The sequence below is a fragment of the Pelobates fuscus genome, chromosome 4 (genome assembly GCF_036172605.1).
Source record: "Pelobates fuscus isolate aPelFus1 chromosome 4, aPelFus1.pri, whole genome shotgun sequence".
NCBI classification, from domain to species: Eukaryota; Metazoa; Chordata; class Amphibia; order Anura; family Pelobatidae; genus Pelobates; species Pelobates fuscus.
The window spans coordinates 126,553,344-126,574,260 of record NC_086320.1 but is presented as its reverse complement, the minus strand read 5'-3'; the positions used below and the strand labels follow the sequence as shown (position 1 = coordinate 126,574,260).

Sequence of the window (20,917 nt, the reverse complement as noted above, 5' to 3'; positions counted from 1 at the left end):
TGTTAAATCTGTAAAAAAAAGTTTTACGAAAGTTTAGGAAACTTTAAAAAAAATGAATAATCAAAACAAAAGTTTAAAAAATAGTTTTAAAAAGTAAAAAAAGTTTTAAAAAGTAAAAAAATACATTTAATAACGCTCATTACCACTACACCTGGTACAAGCTAGCGGAAAAATGATCCCACACTAATTTTCAAAATATGCCTTTTGAAATACCCTGGTATGTCTTCTTTAAGAAATGGTATGGCTTTATGGAGTATTTGGATTATATAGCCTGGTAAAATACTCTAAAATGGGACATGGGCACAGCGTAAAAATGTAAAGTTTGAAAAAAAATGGAATGGCTGTGTCCCAAATGTGCCCCTCCGATGTCCACATATACCTGGCAAAGGTACATACGGGGGTATTTTTGTACTCAGCCGACATAGCTGAGCAACATATAAAGTATTATAGAGTGGTGGTACACATAAGGTTTGCAAAATATACTGTGCAAACTCACTTTGTGTGTCAAAAAGGCAGAAAAAACGCTTATTACCACTACACCTGGTACAAGCTAGCGGAAAAATTATCCCACGCTAAGGTTCAAAATATGCCTTTTGAAATACCCTGGGGTGTCTACTTTAAGAAATGGTAGGCCTTTGTGGGGTAGTTTGAATTTAAAACTTACGAAGATGCTTGGAAATTGCACATAGGCCCAGCATCAAAATTCAAAGTTCTGTAAAAACTGATATGGCTTGGTCTCCAATATGCCACTGTAGCTTCACAAAATAGTGCCAAAGACATTCATTGGGGATGTCTTTTTACTCAGAAGACTTAGCTGAGCATAATTTGAAGGTTTTGAACTTAGTGGCACATATGAAATATACAAAATGCCCAGCAAAAATGCAATCCGTATGTCAAAAAATGCACAAAATTATTTTTTACCACATACTTTGGCATATATTGGTGAATAAATGGGGGCATGCTAAGGCACAATATGCACCTTACGATATACCCTGGAGTGTCTACTTTTACAAATGGTAGGCCTTTGTGGTTTTTTTTTTGAACAGTCAAACTGTTATAATACCCCAAATGGAAGCATAGGCTCATTAAATCCGTCTCTCAAAATTTAACTGTGAATACTGAAAAGGACAGGTCTCCTGTATGGCACTGTAGCTTCACGAAATAGTGCCATAGACATACAATGGGGGTGTCCTTTTACTCAGAAGACTTAGCTGAGCATAATTTGGGGGGTTTGAACTTAGTGGCACATATGAAATATACAAAATGCCCAGCAAAAATGCAATCCGTATGTAAAAAATGCACACAATTATTTTTTACCACATACTTTGGCATGTAATGGTAAAAAAATGGGGGCATGTTAAGGCACAATATGCACCTTATGAGATACCCTGGAGTGTCTACTTTTACAAATGGTAGGCCTTTGTGGGGGGTTTTGAACAGTCAAACTGTTATAATACCCCAAATGGAAGCATAGGCTCATTATATCCGTCTCTCAAAATTCTACTGTGAATACTGAAAAGGACAGGTCTCCTATATGGCACTGTAACTTCACAAAATAGTGCCAAAGACATACAATGGGGGTACCGTTGTACTCAGCAGAAGTAACTGAACACATAATAAAACTTTGTACAGGAATAGCACACAACAACTTTACAAAATACACATGAGAATTCTTTGTTATACGTTTGTGTGCGAAAACCCCCCAAAAACACAATTTTACTCCAATATTTAGCAGAGGTTGGCGGTAAAATGGCTACGTAGAAAGTGTCAAAACAACCTTAGGTAAATAGCCTGTGATGTCTACTTTATATAAATATATACTTTTGTGTGGCAATTTTGTTTTATTTTATGGCTATTAGGCTTACAAGACAAACATACCAAATTCTAAAATCGCTCCATATTAAAATTTTATTTTACTCCTTGTGCTTTGTGACCTGTAACTACCAAAAAAAACTTAAAATCCCAGACACATTATATATTCTGTAAATCAGAACAAATAAATGAATTTATTTTTAATTACTTTCCTTAACCTGCACTAATTATGCACACATTATGATTGCAAAAACTGTAAAAAAAAAAACAATATTTCCTTTTTTTTGCATTTTTCTGTATTTTTTTATAATAAGTAAGCATTTATATATTTATATGTTATATCAAATTAAAGCCCTTTCTGTCCTTTAAAAAACAGTATATAATATGTGTCGGTGCAATAAATGAGAGAGATGCAAATTGCAGTTGAACGCAAACAGCAAGAAAATGCAAAAATTGCTTGTGTCATTAAGCGTAAGTCAAGCTTCTGAAGCTCTGTCCTTAAGGGGTTAATTGAATATTTATTTGCAGTGTGTGTGTATGAGAATCCAGTGTGTGTGTGTGTGTGTGTGTGTATGAGAATCCAGTGTGTGTGTGTGTGTGTGTGTGTGTGTGTATGAGAATCCAGTGTGTGTGTGTGTGTGTGTGTATGAGAATCCAGTGTGTGTGTGTGTGTATGAGAATGCAGTATGAGTGCAGTTTGTGTGTGTATGAGAATGCAGTATGAGTGCAGTTTGTGTGTGTATGAGAATGCAGTATGAGTGCAGTTTGTGTGTGTATGTGAATGCAGTATGAGTGCAGTTTGTGTGTGTATGTGAATGCAGTATGAGTGCAGCGTGTGCGTGTGTGCGCATGGGTGCGTGTGCGTGTGTGCGCATGGGTGCAGTGTGCGTGTGTGCGCATGGGTGCAGTGTGCGTGTGTGCGCATGGGTGCAGTGTGCGTGTGTGCGCATGAATGCAGTGTGCGTGTGTGCGCATGAATGCAGTGTGCGTGTGTGCGCATGAATGCAGTGTGCGTGTGTGCGCATGAATGCAGTGTGCGTGTGTGCGCATGAATGCAGTGTGCGTGTGTGCGCATGAATGCAGTGTGCGTGTGTGCGCATGAATGCAGTGTGCGTGTGTGCGCATGAATGCAGTGTGCGTGTGTGCGCATGAATGCAGTGTGCGTGTGTGCGCATGAATGCAGTGTGCGTGTGTGCGCATGAATGCAGTGTGCGTGTGTGCGTATGAATGCAGTGTGCGTGTGTGCGCATGAATGCAGTGTGCGTGTGTGCGCATGAATGCAGTGTGCGTGTGTGCGTATGAATGCAGTGTGTGTGTGTGTATGAATGCAGTGTGTGTGTGTGTGTGTGTGTATGAATGCAGTGTGTGTGTGTGTGTGTGTGTGTGTGTATGAATGCAGTGTGTGTGTATGAATGCAGTGTGTGTGTATGAATGCAGTGTGTGTGTATGAATGCAGTGTGTGTGTATGAATGCAGTGTGTGTGTATGAATGCAGTGTGTGTTTGAATGCAGTGTGTGTGTATGAATGCAGTGTGTGTGTATGAATGCAGTGTGTGTGTATGAATGCAGTGTGTGTGTATGAATGCAGTGTGTGTGTATGAATGCAGTGTGTGTGTATGAATGCAGTGTGTGTGTGTATGAATGCAGTGTGTGTGTGTATGAATGCAGTGTGTGTGTGTATGATGCAGAGTGTGATGCAGAGCCTTGGTGGGGGTTATTTTTTAATTATTATTTTAATATTGTTTTTTGTTTCATTAATATTTTGTATTATTATTTTTTATTTAAGAGCGGTTCCAGGGTCAGCACAAACAAAAGTGGCGAAAGGGGGCATCCCTGTCGGGTCCCATTGCCCAGTTTAAAGGGCGTGGACCTCGCTCCTGTGATTTTTACTTGCGCAGAAACTTGGCTGTACATAGCTTTAATCGTGGTCACATATTTTTCTGGGAATCCCTGGAACTCGAGGAGGTGAAACCCCGTCGAAGGCCTTTTCGGCGTCTATTGCTATTATTGCTGTAGGTGTGTCTGTGGTTTGCTGTCGCCATATGAGGTCTATGTTCCTTCTAGTATTTTCAAACAGTTTCTAATCTCCATTTTGACTGAGAAATTAAATTCAATCATTTGGACATTATTTGCCAAGTGAAATAAAACTTAGCATTTCTATTGACTTACATCCTCTTCCAGTGACATAATTCCTTTCAATGTAGGGGTAGATATGTCACAGAGGACAGGCTGGCTAATGATGTCAATGACACAGACCGTGTCATATACAATGACCACAAATCACTTAAGTAGTCATAGTGCTTGGATTAACTTTTTAAGCAGCAGTCTCCGTAGCTCAGGAGTGACCGGTTTGATTTCTGGATACATCTGCCCATTCATAAAGAATAATTTGAAATGACACATTCAGCTTTCTTTAGTAAATTTAAAATACCGGTATATAAAATTAAATACTTAAGGCGAGGTTTCAGATTCAACTGAAAAAAAAACCCCAAAAACACCACAACACACACAAACGTAAGGTTTTAACATGCCTGTGTTGTAGTAACGTTTGATTTCAATACTGCACAATTCTTACCTCTATTAACGGATATTCTGAAACTGCAGTGATGAGAACTTTTGAAGTCATAGCTTCGGCTCTTAAGATGGTCTCTGTATCAGCAGATACCGGGAAAGATGAGACACTAAGCACACATTGGAAGAGACCAGATCTTTGAGGCAGGAAAAGGAATTTCATTTCTTCTCCAGATCGTGGACCAATTATTGTTTTGTTCTTGAAAACCAAGCACTGGTAAGCTGCTGTATCAATCTAAAATGTTTGGGATCAGTGAAGTTAATTTGGTTGGTATTTCACATAATGACAAAACATACACAATGAAAACCGTTACAAGATTGCTACTGAAACGTCAATTTAATAAATTAAATTATGATTGTAGATAATAGCCATTATTCCCATATTGCAAACTGTTCTTGTTTAGTTTGTTTTTCTGGGTTAACCAACAAACAGTATTTCCAAACTCCTGTACAGTTCCCTTTAAATTACTTTCACTGTAAAAATATTAAAAGGCATTTAGTACCATTACGGAAAGTAGTATTTACTCACATTCAAACCTCCAAGCTTAAAAATTATAAATTAAAATCGTTATGGTAAAATTTACCTTCTATTTTCTTTTAATTGTCATTATTTCATTTGGATTGGCTCTCCTTTCTGTTGTAAATATTCATATTAAAAGTGCTAAAGCCTTTTTGGCTGTGTATTTTATTAAAACCATAAAGAAATTTTAAGATAAATTATGCATGACCTCAGTACACATGATTTTCCCTTGAATTTTCATTGAAACCATTCTATATAAATATCTATCTAAAAATGCCAGGAAGGTCTACATTCCTTAAATTAGACCACAGTGTGTCTGTGTGCACTTACCTTTTCACCATTAACAGCAATGCTTTGTATTGCAAAATTAACCTGCATCCATCTGTCATTTGGATTAAAAACATTTAAGGACGACTGTGAAGCAATGCCCACACAACATGCACTGGGAAATGTCAGTTCTTCAGGCACCAAAACTTGCCCTAGGATAAAGACATTAATAAAAAGTCAGCAGCAGTGACATGCAAAATGATGAGCTTGATTTAAGGTTTTTTTTTTTTTTAGCCTAAATTACTTTTACAATACATGTGATCTCCAGATACATTTCAATAGTCTCAACTAAATTTGCTGTTAAGATAGAAGTCGGTTTTAAAAAGAAGTCTATGTTTCAGTAAGTGAAGAAAAATATTTTGAATAAAATGTAAACTAAAACAGAAACTAAACAACACCAAACATCCTTGCTCAAAATATAGATCAGGGGCGGGGCCTAGCTAACATGGCCGACGGACGTGTTTGAGGGGAGCTCCTCATATACCCACTGCAAAAACTGCAAAAAAGAAGCTCAACGACTGCTAAACCGAGGCTCAAGAGCTACAATCGGAACCCCACACTGAAGGGGGCTCATTCACAAGCGGCAGGGGAGCACCGTCCACGATCCGCGACCAATACACTCACTACGGCCTACCTGACAGGCGGACCACATGGAGGGGAGACACGGCCAGTCTCTCAGCCACCCGCTGTCGGAGTGCCATAACCGAACCGACCCGATCCCCCCCCCCCCCCTGGACCGGAGGGGGTTATCCCGGTACCACCTGGGGGCCCAGCGACTAACAAGCACAAAGGACTTACCAGCCCCCCAGGTTACTTCTCCACAACGACCTAAAATGGCGACTGAGGAGGAGAACACACAGATTCCAGCATGGGAAAAACGATTCAATGAAGCCTTCGACAGAATCTGTACGGCGTTCTGGCGCCGGATTGAATCCCGTGCAGCACAGCCACAGCCACCGTTGCAGCCGGAGACCGAGCATCAGCAGACAACCCGAACCGTCCAGCAACCCCTCAGCCTGGAAACAGACCAAGCGCAAGGCTCTAATGTACCAACAGGCCGCATCGCCCACGTGGAAGACGCTGCCGCTGTGACCGCTTACCCTTCATCTGAGCTGGGAGCTCAACAGGAGGAAATCCTCCGTAGCCTGCCATACACCCAGGGAGAACAGGCTCCGGCAGATCCCTGGGCCCACGATCCTGGTGATGGGATCAATGGCAACCGGGCAAGAGCACCCACTAAGGCCTCAGGCCGAAGACAGGCGGCCCCTGGACGCAGCGACACCACAGCACTGGCGCGCGGCGCCCGACAAAGGGACAACCCGGCCACGCTGAGACATCAAGTTGGTGGATTGAAGATGCAGGCCTTTACAATGACCTGGGGCCGGCAGGCGGCTGCTACATATCCCTGCAGCGACAGAGGCCCCCGGCTGCGGCAGGGTCTTACACCCAAGATGCCCAGCAGAGGGATAGGCTGATATGGAAGCTTCCCTGAACCCTCCACCACACACACCTGGCGGACCGACCGGCAAAGGCAGACCACCCCTTAATATCTAACCGAGGACCCTGAAGGCCTGGTTGCTCACTCCTATAGGACTGCAGATCTAACTGGACTGTGTCATGCTTTAAGGGACTCATTATGGTAACCACCGTGTATCTCATCAGTTTAACCCGGCTGACACAGTATGCATGGGGTCTCCTAGGGGGTCTATTCCCACTCTATTATTACCATACGGTTATAATCTTAAATGCTTTACTTACAAAACACAAAATGGGTGTAGTTATGCTGACTAGCATGCACCATTTTATTGTTCTCCTATAATGTTCTCCTGTAATGCCATGCCTGATGCTCTTTGTTTTAGCAACGCACAACACTAGCATGTAACTATATCCTGACCTACTTTTAATATTGTTTCGCTTTAAATGCTTGATTTAGCCGAGCTTGTTACTTTAATAGTTTACCACGTCAGTACACCACTCTATGTACACACCTGCAAGTGAAAATATTTTTTTTTTTGAAAACCACAGTCAGATATGAACCATTTCATAAGGAGGAGACTCTCAGTCCAGTGACTGACATGCCCTGTAACTTAATATAGCCGTAGATAAACCCCTGCAACTTGTTTCAGCTCACAGTTCATAAGCAAAACTTGTAAAGGATCAGTCTGAAATCTACTGTCTAGCAACGCAGTTCTTGCATTAATACGCTTTTCAGGTATAGCAAGATAATGAAGCATGATAAAATAAGTGGTTTAATTGCGTGCCATTTTGTTCTACTACCTAAGACCTGGCATAGATAGCAGCTAAAATTGCCTAAGCCTATATGAAAGCCTAAACTGGCTAGCTCGGTGACCTGCCGCCCTCTGGTGACTCGCCTGTTACTGCTAACTTGTAAAAATTATGTTGAAATATTAAGAATCGCTTACGCACTGTTATTCCTGTTATTAAGCTATGTATATCGTGCTGAATGTCCATCACCTTGACCTTTTTACTTTATGTTGTACTCTCTCAGTTAAACTTGTCTATATAATATAAAATGAGGCCGTTAGTCCTAGGAGATATTGCAATTTGCCATGATGTGTACAACATGTATGACCCCCGCATGTCTCCCTCTCTTTATTCTGTACCACCATAACCACATGCCTCAATAAAAGAAAGATTGACAAAATATAGATCAATAACTTAATTTTGCTATGTTAACAGTATATAAAGGAAATAAGTTATCTCAAAAAATATTTTTTTAATATTATAGCCCTTTCATCAAGTATTGAGAAAAAAAATGAGAATTAAATTTTAATCTGTACTATATGACTGGATGCTTCAAACATATACATGCACTTTTGGCCGGACAGTCTCTATGGTCTTCCCTGTTTCCGTGCAGGGAGTGCAGCAGGGAAGAACAAAGACGGCCCGTTTTCAAACACTGTCCAAACAAAGGTGCATGTACGTGGCTGACGGATCCGGTCATATATCAAAGGTAGGAATCAATTGTTCTTCTATTGTGGTTTTAAACAATGTACTTATCTAAAAATAAAAGTTTGACGTGAAAATTGTCCTTTAAGAAGGCCAAATACTAACCAACATGTAAATAGCTTACCAAATCCAGAGGATACTCTAGCACCCCACTGCTGAAGTCCAGTTGTGCTAAAAGATTGCCCAGGAAAGCCAACAGCTACAGTGGCACTTTCTGGTTTGCTAGCCATATGACTAGTTATGGGGAGGGCAGTTAGAAGCCCAGAGCTAGTGTTCTGACTGTGTTGTGCTGGAATGCTACAGCTAGGATATCCAGTATGCGTGCCATAAAGTGATGAAGGTCCAACTTGATATGTTTGTGGAACTGTATTCCCAACTGTTGTCATGCTCCCCAAGTACTGTTGAGCAAACGCAGTTGATGAAAGAGACTGTCCAGTGAGAAGAGCTTGAACAGAAAGTGCCATATTTTCTAGGTCCTGATGAACGGGTTTCAAACTTGAAACATACTGGCCATTTAGAGTGGCACTTTGAATCAGTGGATAGTTCTCCAATCCACTTGCTGGAATAATATTAGTAGAACCAAATGCTTGACTTGATGTGTGTGTAAATCTCGGATATGGAAAAGAAGGGTCCACTGGGACAGATGGCTCTTGATTATAGTTCAATGGTGTGCCAGTTGGACCACCTGCCTTAATCTTTTCTTTAACATTTACAGATTTACTTTTGTCTTGGAAATTGAAAACGTCTTCCTTTTGGGTATGGTTATAATGTTTAGGAGAAGAATCCTTGCGTAGTTTTAAGGGGCTAGTATCTGATCCCAAGCTTCTTTTATTTTGCCAGGATAAAATATTTGGATTATTCTGCATTTCTTGAGGCGTTGGGCTGGCTCGAACAATAGTTGTGCTCAACTCAATTGTATCGTTGCTCTGAAAAGAAAAAGACAACATTTTAGAAATTCAGTTTTTATAAAGATGCACAACTTCTAAATAAATCTAGTCAAAGCAGCACAGTAATCTAGAATCACACGTATCAAGCAGAGAGCAGCTGCTGGCAGACACCAAGAACTACTTGCATTAATGTTTTATAGCACATTCCTGGCACCATATCCACTACAGAAAAACAGCATACAGAAAACAAGCCTTAGTCCCAGGAACCAAAAGCCCCAAGTTACAGGTTTACCAAAAAGGGTTCTGGTCAGCTCTACCTGTTGTAATATGTAACATTTCATTCTAGATCAAATAATGTAATGAGATAGCTAAATGTTTTATAGATTTGGTTTAAATAACCAAAATGAATTTACAAATCCATAAACATTTATATAACTTTATATACCTTTCCTACCTTATTTGCTGTACTTGGATTTGTTGCAGCCTGCAAAGTATTTTCTGCCATCGAAATGTAAGTCAACCTGCTTAAGCTGGGACTAAGACAAGAGGACTCAGAAACCGTACTCTCAGAACAATTAGCAGAGCTGTGAGGAAGAATAATGAAACAAGTTAATTATAAACATTGGCTTCAAAGTATTTGATATGCATATTTGTTTTTACTTTAAAAGTTTATTATTATTTTTTAATCTAATTACCTTTGGTCAGATATTTTCAATGAATCCTGGCTTGGAGAAGAGTGAATTAGAGGCGAGGTTGAAGGTCTAAAGGTGTATTGGTCATCCTCCATTCCATTAGCATCATGGCCTGAAAAATCTAAAGAGTTTTTAAAGAAAGAGATTATATTTTTTTATCTACCTCTTTCTCTCACTCACACATAAAAATCAGCATCTAGATCAATACATCTATAGCATTTTGCATGTTTATGCAGACCATAGAGACACTGAACATTGGTCCTGCAATTTATGTATTACTGGACCCAGGAAGTCCCAGAAGTGACAGTCCGTATGAAAAGCCACTGCATGTTGTCATAGGCAGCACTTTAAAACACAGCTTTTTATCAGAAAAGGCAGTGTTTACAATACTCCGCCTTCAGGGACAGGCTATAATCCCCAGAACCACTACATTAAACTATGACTACAGGGTCCCTTTAAAATTATTCTACTATTGCCAATTTGGCCAAAATGCATATGATAGGGCTGCATTTCAAGATACACTATAGTCATCAGAACAACTACAGCTTAATGTAGTTCTGGTGAGTATAATCATTCCCTGCAGGAATATTCATGCAAACACATCCTTTTCATGGAACAGGCAGTGTTTACATTGCCCCTAGGGACACTTCCAAGTGCACACTCCTACGATGGCCACTGGAGGTGTTTCCCAAGGCTGTGCTGCAGAGTAGGCTGCACTGCCGTTCAGCGCGGCAGTTCTGATGTCACCAAGGAGGCGGATCGGGGACTGGACCAGAGCGGGTTGACTCGAGTTGGAAATAAAGCGCGTTTTTACCCCCTTCTAAAGGGGGGGGGGGGGGAGGAGGAGGAGGAGGAAGCAAGCCACCTAAATTGTGGATTAAACACCATATGGTCAGAAATACAAGTTTGTGTTCCTTACCCTATAGTGTTCCTTTAAGATCTATTTGTTTTTTAAAGGTTTTCAGTTAAGAAAATCAACCACTTTATACTAGAAGTAGACATTGAAGTATACTTTAACATTTATCGAGATTTTACAGCTCAAGTCTAAATTCTAGCTAAGGAGGAGGCAAACTACGGCACTCGAGAGTTTGTGGACTACATCTCGCATAAAATGCTCATATAGCCATAAGCAGCTGGCAAAGCATCAAGGGAGATGAAGCCCACAATATGTGACGTGCCAAAGCTTGCCTAATCCTGCACTAGCCTAACAAGATCCCCATTATGATTAGAAATTAATACATGCTTATGGAGGGAATGGACGTCCCAGCATCTTACCAGTAGCTTTTATTGGTACTTTAGTGGAGGCAGATGTCTGAAAACTAACATGTTTCTGGTGGATGTCTTTGCAAATTTGTTCAGAATTATTACTATGTTGCTGGCGATCCGGATCACTTAAACGTGAGCTAGATCTCCTGGGTGATCGTAAAACCTTTGTACTCTTGGGAATATTTGACGTTAATTGTGAACTGCTTTCGGTTTGTCCCTGCTTGAAGGCAGTTACTTGGCTCACTTCCTTCACTCTTTCTTGCAAAGGTTTCACTTTATTCCCTAAAGTGTCAGATTTCCGTTGAATTGGAGCTACAGTTTGAATGCCAGATTTTGTAACCTTTCCTTTTTCCTTTTCTGTACGTGATTTTTCAGAGGTTGAATGCTTAGTATCGCTTGTTTGAAAATGTTGTTTGGCGTTCGGCAATTCTGAAGTCTGCCCCATACTTGTTTTTAATTTTGTATGGTTGCTACCAGAACCACCAGCTTTAGACTGGTGACCCACAGATGCAACAAGACATACAGCTTTGGTTTCAGTCTTCCTACCAACATTCTCTGTCTGAAGTGAACTTGTGTGCACTTCATGTGAGTTGTCCGGTTTCTTCAGATCTTGTTTTTGAACATCAGTGATGTTGGTCAGATCACCAACAGAGTCCTGCAAAACTTGCTGCTTGTACATAGGAGACATATCCCAGGTAAAATCATTCATGGACTGCACAAAGCTCTCCATTTCACTTTCACGACCACTAATTTCTGTTGCTTTCAAGTATCTCTCCATATCAATGATTGCAGGAGCATATTTTTCTAAGGATGTGCTCAACCAGTTAACAGAGAAGTCTGGGTTTTCTGGATCTGAAGTCACAGAAAGGGTTTTACTTTTATGCGAGAGTTCCATTATTATAGCAGCTAACTGAGAAGGGTCTGCACTGGAAGAAGCATCAGCAATTGCAGATGCAATTTTACTTATGCTGAGAACTTTTTTTTCTGTTTCCTGGTCTGATTTTTCTTTCAACATTTCTGCACTGGCAATAGTTTCCTGCAATAAAAAAAAAAAATTTATTTCAAGTCTGTTGACAAACGTAAAACATACACAGAAATATAAAACACACACACACACACAGTTTCCCACTCTGCAAAAAGTAACAACCAGAAGCAGTCTTGAACCACACTGGTTGGAAAAGTCACATATAATTCAAATTCCAGACAACTGAACGTAATTGATGGATACACCATCCCCAGTGAAAAGGAGTCCATGCCTCCCTAAATGTAGTAAATTCTTACTTGCATTCAAGTTTGCAGCTGCTGGCTCTTCCCTTGACTGCCTGTGATCTGCCTGCTGAGATCATCAGAAGTGGTGGTCTGAGCCTATCACAATGCTTCCCCATAGGATTGGCCAAGACAGTCAAGGTGGCAGATCAGGGGCAGAGCCAACGCAAGGTAAACACCGCCCTGGCCAATAAGCATCTCCTCATATGAGAAAAGTTCAGTGTCTGCATGCAGAGGGAGGGGACACTGAATGGCAGTACTGCTCACTGTGCAGCACTGCCCCAGGAAGCACCTCTAGTAGCCATCTGCGGAGTGGCCAGTGGAGTTATCACTAGGCTGTAATGTAAACACTGCAGTTTTTCTGAAAAGACAGTGTTTACTGTAAAGAGCGTGAATGAACGGATTATACTCATCAGAACAAATACAATAAGCTGGAGCAGTTGTGTTGACTATAGTTTCCCTTTATGTGAAACTGCAAACAAACACTTACTTCATTGATTGCATGACCTGCATCACGTCCCCAAGAAGTGTATGTGTATGTGTATTGCAATTTAATTTATATTTATGGTTAATGATGAGCCATAAATATGGATTGTGCTCACAGTGGTGTTCAATTGATAAATCATCCAATTAGAGGTTGAACAATTGCTGCATATATTCTGATTCTCCAAATTAACCTGCTTCCTTTGGTATCTTGAGTGCCAAGATCACATTGTTTTTTTTCCCCATTTTAACAATAAGACAGGTCTAATTTCTTTCACATATTCAACTTTAGTGAACATATGTTCTTTTAATCATAGCAATACCTCATGCTCTGATTTACGATGGCTAGTTTCTTCCGATTTCTTTTCTGGTGTTCCAACTTCAAATGTAGCACAAGCGATTTTCTGATCATCTGGTAAACATCCAAGGTCTTCTGAATAAAAAAAAAAATGAAAAAAACAAAACTTGAAAGAAAATAAGTTTATTCAGCAAGAGGTGGGTTTTGGAAGTATTATCGCTACATGTACACCATTTGACACCGAAACCACGCTATGACACAAAGTCAAGATTTGTGCAGCATTCACTAGAGAGTTCGAATTGATAATCACATTTGCTAAACATAACTCCACCTTACGAGAATTTGTCAGAAAATTAAAACAGACTGCCAACTTGAATTTTAAGCTTGTGCACATATCCAGGTTTAGGCTAAACTTTGTAGAAAAGTAACACTATCAGTTTTATAATGACTCAATACAAGGTTTTAGCAAAGCGCATCAGGAGCAGTATTTAGCATGGTCACGTGTAGCTTATTGAAGACATGGTATGCGGAGTATTCCCTTTGTGTTTAGTCTCCAAAGTACACTCAGCAGCTCCATTACCTGCCTTAGTATTTTGAACCTTGCTACATAAAAAAAATGAACCTGAATTTTCAACAAGTAAAAGGCACTATAAGATATCAGCCACAAAACAAAGCTATTATTACAAATTATAATAAAGTTATTTACTAAAGTGCAAATACTTGGGAATTCAAAGTAAATTTCAGATTTTAGCACAAATAGACAAACTAAAAATAAAGAGCAGCAGAATTTTAAAGTTTGCCTATTTTGACATAAAATTTTAAATTAAGACTAGAAAGTTTGCACTGGTTCCAAGAAGGCAATTTTCTGTCACTGCCACTGGACACAATCATGCGCCAGATTTACATTCCAAAATTACAGTATGAGGCAGTGTACGGACCTGGAATTAATGTGTCATCAAAGAACTTTATAGTAGTTTCATAGTCAGAGTTTCCAGATGTATCTGAGGCCTTTAGAAGGACAATAGGCTCCTGCTTCTCTGGAGAAATTATATGATAGCCAAAGGAGGGCTGGGGATAAAAAAAAAAAATACTAGTTAAATGAAAATAAAATGTTTTTACACATACCACATCGCAAATAGGCATTGAAGGGACACCAAATAATAAATACAGTATACCAAGATGCAGTCGTTGATGCTGAAAATTTTCTACGACAATGTAAAACATTGCAGTTTCTGTCAAATAGCAAGGTATATTATCAGAGAGCACTCCTGTCAGACCGACAGTCTCTAGAGACACTTACACTTAAAAAAAAAAAAAAAATTCCCTGGCCCTATAGCTTCCCTCTCTGTCAAGTCCCCCACAGCGCTGAAGGGGTTAATAACACCTTCAGTTACCTACCTTGGCACCAGGGGGAGACCTAATGCGCATGGGCAGCAATGGTCGCACCCGCATTAGGATTTCCCTATAGGAAGGCATTAGTCAGTGCTTTCCTATGGGGGGAAATCAGACGCTGGAGGTCCTCATGCAGACCATTAGAACGTCCAGCATCAGATAACGGACAAAATGTCCGTTTCAATTCCAGAAGTCTGGTAGAGAGCCACTAGAGGAAGAGTTAACCCTCGGAGGTAATTATTGCAGTATATAAAAACTGCAATAATTACATGCTCAGGGTTAAGGGTGATGGGTGTTTGCATGAGCTGAAGTGGTCTGGGTGCCTACAGTGTCCATTTAAGACCTTCAACTTTCAAATCACATTTAGAGTAATCATGCGTTTCTTGATGTTGCCAACATTTTTAAATGGCTGAACACACAATGTGCCAAAAAAATCTGCAACATATCTGATTGTACCAGAGAACATCAGTTTCTGATAGGAGTGAGACGAGATTATATCCACTACCTTTCATATTACCACTTTCTCAGACGTCAGAGGATTGTTACAAGATTCTATCCAGATGGTACTTGTAGCCAACAAACATTTATTATTCTGTTTTACCCCAATGCATCAGATTGTGTTAAACAGGGAATAATAATGAATAAGTGGTGGATGTGCCCATTTATAACCCAAATTTGGACTTCTACATGCTACTTACCTCCATTCTCTCCACTCACTCAGAAGCAGTATAGGAATATATTGCTAATACTGCAGGTGTCTGCAGCACTAGTCACTAGTGAATAGTACATGGAGATAGATTCTAAAAGCATTGATCCGGAAATAATTAGTAACACCTTGAACACAGTCTCAAATGCAAAAGAAATGATGTAATGTAAAAAAAGTTCCAATCTTTAAGAATATCTTCATGCAGACAATGTGTTTGAAAATACAAGTAGTTTGCTGTACTGTGTGAGTTATTGTACATACCCTTTTTACATCTTGCCCTCCACCTAGGCAGCCGAGAGCCTCTGATCTCTGACTGAAAAATTCACCAAGGGAAAGGCGCAGATAGCTTGCATCTTCTTTACACATGTCCGAATTCACCTGAGATGTTCTAAGCAATACATTACTTGGTGGTAACTTCCAAGAGGTGTCACCCATGTTGAGGGAGATATTGTCTAAATCCATTTGCTCTTCCTAGGACGTATTACACAAAGAAAAGAAACGAAACGAACGAAACCAAAGTCAAGTTAAACCAAAAGTATCTAGTAACAACTGTTTAAATTTCATTGCAGTTTCACAATAAACGTATAATGGACACTGTACAGCATGACATTTTCGCAATGTTTGTGCTGCAAGAAAATAAATATTTATGTTGCCGTTTAGCCCCTTAATGACACAGCTTCAGTTTGCTTGTTTTGTACTTAAAAAGGGACACTCCAGGCACCCAGACCACTTCTGCCCATTGGAGTGGTCTGGGTGCCAACTCCCAGTTCCCTTAAACCTGCAACTGTAAATATTGCAGTTTTCATAAACTGCAATATTTACATTGCAGGGTTAACTCCTCCTCTATTGGCTGTCAACTAGACAGCCACTAGAGGGCACTTCCTTGTTTATAGCACAGATTTTCTGTGCTATAGCATCGCTGGATGTCCTCACGCTGTGTGAGGACCTCCAGCATCGCTGAAACCCCAGAGTAAAGCATTAAAAGCATCTTTCAATGCTTTCCTATGGGGAGGTCTAATGCGCTGGTGCGGCATTGCCGCGCATGCGCATTAGGTCTACCCCGCCGGATGACGTCGGCAAAGGAGTGTGGGCGGACCCTGAACGAGCTCCGAGGGACATCGGCGATGGATACTGGTAAGTCACTGAAGGGGTTTTAACCAGCAACCTGGGATGGGAGGTGGGAGGGAGAGGGGACCTGCAGTGCCAGGAAAACATTGTTTTCCTGACACTGGAAAGTCCCTTTGAAGGATTACTACAGGCATCAAAACTACCAACTTATTCAGTTTTGGTGTATAGATCATGTCCCTGCAGTCTCACTGCAGGATACAATTGTTTGAAATGTTGCCAAGCAAAAATAAATTCTCAAAGTCAGCTATGCTTTCAGTTCAGATGCAGTCCTGCTACTAATTAAATTTGAAATGGACTTTAGTAAAAAACCTTAAAGTGTATTGGAAAAAAGCAAGTAGTTTTTTAGTTTTTTTTCCTGAGTATCCGCTCCAAATACACTGAATACACCATGTGTCACAGAAATACATGAAATACTCAATGTAAAATATTTAAAATATACTTACCTCACCCCAGTTCCAGAACTGCCATCTACTCAGCTTTGTTGGAGTTACCCTTTATGTAACACCCACCTCCAATCCATGATATGCCTTGCTTGGGAAAACCTTTGTTGCCATCATGTCAATTAGTTCCTATACTCCAAAGCCAGCGCTAGCATAGCTGAAGGGAGTTAGCATAGCAACCACAACGCATGTGATGTGATTGATATGCTTGTGAAAGTATAAACATGTGTGACATCTTTTCTCCTCTGCCTGGTCAGACAAATCATCAGTACAGGGTCTATGCCAAAGATTTAAAGCGAGAAGTGAATGAATGACCTATTTTTAAATAAGTCTTTCTCCCAGTTATTTACTAGTACAATACAGGTAATGTTTCTTGTTCTTTCAAAACACATATGCAGTTTGTGGTACAAAATGTACAATTTAAGACAATTATCTTTGTAAAATTTATTGAGCAAGCCCGCTTGTAAATGCCTCTTTTTTCAGAGGGAGGACACCAACAGAAAAAATGTTGTGCTAAACAAAGAGTTGAAAGAACACCAAGTCACAGATTTGCGGATGTGCTCTGGTGAATGCAGTGTCTTTTCTGTAGTCACCGCTCATGTAGAATGTGCTTTAACTTTTCCTGTGTCTTCCCTTCAATCCTGTTTGTTAGTGGATTACTTCAATTATCCAAAATGCTACATAGGTTTTGAAAGTTTCTTTACCTTTAAAGTTGATCAGGATTGAGAATTATTTGGTTTTAGCACTAACAGGATTAGCTCGTCAGCTCAGCCTATCACTGCTGTCCAAAGAGAAATGAAATTGATATTGCTAATGTGCTCCTGTTTACCTGAATAAATCTGTGTTCTTTTTCAAATTCCTGCTGATCTTCCTCAATCATGGCTAAAGCATCACCTAAAACAAAGAAGTAACAATGAAATCAGAGAATATTAAGACTTTACAGTTTATTTTCCATAGCACGGTAGGTTTCATATTGCCAATGAACTAAAAAACATAAATTTTACTTACCGAAAATTTCTTTTTCCTGAAGATTAGAGGCAGTGCTTACACCATAGGGATATCCAATCTGGAGGGAAAAACAGGCAGGCAAATCTCCAAACATTTTAACCCCTCCCCTAATTACCTCCTTTCCAATAAGTAGCAGCTCCTCCTGATCATCCCCAGACAATACATAAGCCAAATAGCTGCAAAATTACTTAGTTTATTAGAAAAAGGGGCGGGAATTGTAGCACTGCCTCTAATCTTCAGGAAAAAGAAATTTTCGGTAAGTAAAATTTATGTTTTTCCTTTCAGATTAGAGGCAGTGCTTACACCATAGGGATATAATAAAGCAGATCCTGAGGGCGGGTTTCAGTTCACTACTGCTTGAAGCACCCTGCGCCCAAAAGCTGCATACTCCGAGGCCAGTATGTCCCACTTGTAGTGTCCTGAGAACGTATGGAGAGAGGACCGATTAGCAGCTGAACAAATTCGAGACGGAGAAGTAGCTGCACGCAGAGATCTGACGGCGAAACAGCTCTAGTAGAATGTTCCTTTATAGGGCCTGCAAATTCCGAGCCACTCTTAGAATAAGATAACAGAATACAATCCTTCAGTCATCTAGCCAGAGAACTCTGCGAAACCAACATACCTTTCTGTGTGCCTATGAACAAGACAAACATACCGATATCCTAACGGAAGGATTCCGTAGCTTTAGATATTGCCAAAGACCTATCGTTACGTCTAAGCAGAGAAAATTACTTACCAAGGCATTAGACGGATTCCGACACAAGGTCGGCAAAACCACTTCTCGGTTGACATTGGCAACAGAAAAAACTTTAGTGATACCTGAAGGATCGAGCTTCAGAACCTCCTTGTCCTGATGAAAACCAAAAAGGGAAAATACTCCCGAAGCGCCCGGAGCTCACATACTCTTTTAGCTGACGAATAGCCATCAAAGGAAAACGGTATCCAAAGAAAACATCTTCAGGGAACTTCTTCCAATGGTTCAACAGGCGGTACTCAAAGCGCGGAAAGGACCAAATTCAGATCCCAGGGAGGACAGGTTTCCCTAACAAAGGGCACCAAACATGTCAGAGCTCTGAAGAACCTTGAAATCAGAAAATTCGAGGTGAAACATCTGAGGGAGAAGAAACCGATAGCAGAAACATGTAAACTAAATGAAGCAGGTTTAAGACCTTTGCCAATCTCATCTGAAGGAAGCATAGAATCTTCTGGATGGACGCGGAAACAGGTTTGACTTCAGACCTACAACATCGCTGAAACTTCCAAATCCTAACGTAGAACCTTGAAGTAGATGCCAAAAAAAAAATTTTTATAACTTCAGGATCCAGACCTTTACACTCTAAATCTGGAGTCCAGAAACCAGGCCGTCAATCGGAATCTCCGAAGGGCCGGAAGAGGCACCATGGCGTCCTCTAGAATTACTCCTGAAAAGAGGAAGCTTCCAAAAGGTGGCCCCCGGAAAGTTCAGGAGAACCGAGAACCAACTACTTCTTGGCCACCCTGGACGGATTAGGATAATACTTACCTTTCCCAGCCTTACTTTTTTGAAGTATTCTGGGAATAATCACTACTGGCGGGAAGATATATGCCAGGTTGAACTTCCATGGTAATGACAGGGCATCTATGAAATCCGGCCTGTCTGCTGGAGTTAGGGATGCAAAACGTCTTGTCTTCCTGTTCACTCTGGGTGCCATCAGGTCTATCTCCGGAACACCGAAGCGGACTGTGCTGAACTTGAAAGTTCTGCATGACAGGGACCAAACTGCTTGTTTCAAATGATGCCTGCTCAGGGCATCTGCCACCACATTGAACTTTCCTCCCTGTATGTTCAAATATGCCACTGTCGTTCGATTGTCTGAACGAATTCGAATATGTTGAACTTTGATGAGAAACTGAAACGCCAAGAGTGCCATCCATACGGCCTTTAATTCCCTGAAGTTCGAGGAACTTCTCATATCCTTCTCTTGCCAGGACCCCTGCTTCTATACGTCTTCCAGATGGGCCCCCCAGCCCAGCGCAGAGGCGTCTGTTGATATGATAGTAAAGGACTTCATCCGGAAAGACAGACCCTCGTGGAGGAATCGAGAAAATGTCCACCACTGCAGACTTTTCAAAATTAGATCGTTAAACCTCATCAGCCTATCTAGGCAGAGTTCCTGTCGATACCAGACCTGCAGAATGTAACTTTGTAGAGGTCTCATTCTGGCTATTGCCCAAGCGACTGCCGGGATTGAGGCTGTAAACAGACCCAGCAAGCACCTGGCATCTCTGATTGAAAACATACTTTTTTCTCAGAGATTCCGGATTAACCGCTTGATCTTTTAGTATCTTCCCCTCTGGCAAGAATAACTTCATCGCGATAGAATCCAAAAATAGACCCAAGAACTGGATCCTTTGAACTGGCACTAGTTCCGATATGTTGAAATCTATTAGCCAGCCATGCTTATCCAGCGATTTGATGGCTGTCCCCAGGTCTAACTGTAGTTGAACTTGGGACTCTGCAAACAACAGCCAGTCGTCCAAATATGGAATGACAACGATGCCCATACTTCTTAGAAAGCTTGAACTACTACTCGAAGCTATGTGAATACTCTGGGCGCTGATGCCAGGCCGAAAGGTAGTGCTCTGAATTGGTAATGTATGGTTACCAATTGGCAGCACACCGCATCCGTAGAAAACTTTTGCTGGATTCTGCTATGGGTACATGAAGATAGGCATCTTTCAAATCCAGGGAAGCAAACCAATTTTATGGGTGCATAAGCAGAGCAGCCGACTTTACTGTTTCCATGAGGAATTTCTTTATGATAATCCGTTTGTTTACGGCCTTTAGGTCTAGGATAGGTCCGAACGAACCATCTGGTTTTGGCACCAAGAAAAGTCTTGAATAGGTGCCTTGATGTCTTCCTTTAGAGGAACTTCTTCCACCACTCTTTTAGTAACAGAGTCGATACTTCTTCCTATAATCAAAGGCTCTTTCTGTTGATCCTTGAAATAGTTTCTAAGAGAGGAACTTCTAAATGAGGGAAGTGTGCGTTACGGCTTCTAACTGCTTCCCATACGATACTGGTAAAGCATTCCTTCCTTCCTTCACCTGTTTCAACAACTCATCCAGCTTTGAACCGAAAAGTCTTCCAGGTTCAAAAGATAATTCACTG

The 20,917-nt window shown here is 40.7% G+C and overlaps 1 protein-coding gene across 5 annotated transcripts in view; it reads right to left on the bottom strand.

Annotated features, from left to right (window-relative positions):
- Window positions 1–20,917, bottom strand: part of CEP192 (centrosomal protein 192) — a 109,957-nt gene that overhangs the window by 44,989 nt on the left and 44,051 nt on the right. For 4 of the 5 annotated variants that reach the window (XM_063451603.1, XM_063451600.1, XM_063451601.1 and 1 more), the window contains 10 exons: window positions 17,587–17,651; window positions 15,451–15,660; window positions 14,030–14,159; window positions 13,117–13,226; window positions 11,054–12,080; window positions 9,782–9,899; window positions 9,541–9,670; window positions 8,324–9,125; window positions 5,233–5,381; window positions 4,387–4,617 (listed from right to left, as the gene is read on the bottom strand). In XM_063451603.1, coding sequence (XP_063307673.1) covers window positions 4,387–4,617; window positions 5,233–5,381; window positions 8,324–9,125; window positions 9,541–9,670; window positions 9,782–9,899; window positions 11,054–12,080; window positions 13,117–13,226; window positions 14,030–14,159; window positions 15,451–15,660; window positions 17,587–17,651 — 2,972 coding nt within the window. The remainder of the gene's footprint in view (window positions 1–4,386; window positions 4,618–5,232; window positions 5,382–8,323; window positions 9,126–9,540; window positions 9,671–9,781; window positions 9,900–11,053; window positions 12,081–13,116; window positions 13,227–14,029; window positions 14,160–15,450; window positions 15,661–17,586; window positions 17,652–20,917) is intronic. The other variant, XM_063451602.1, reaches the window with a different exon arrangement.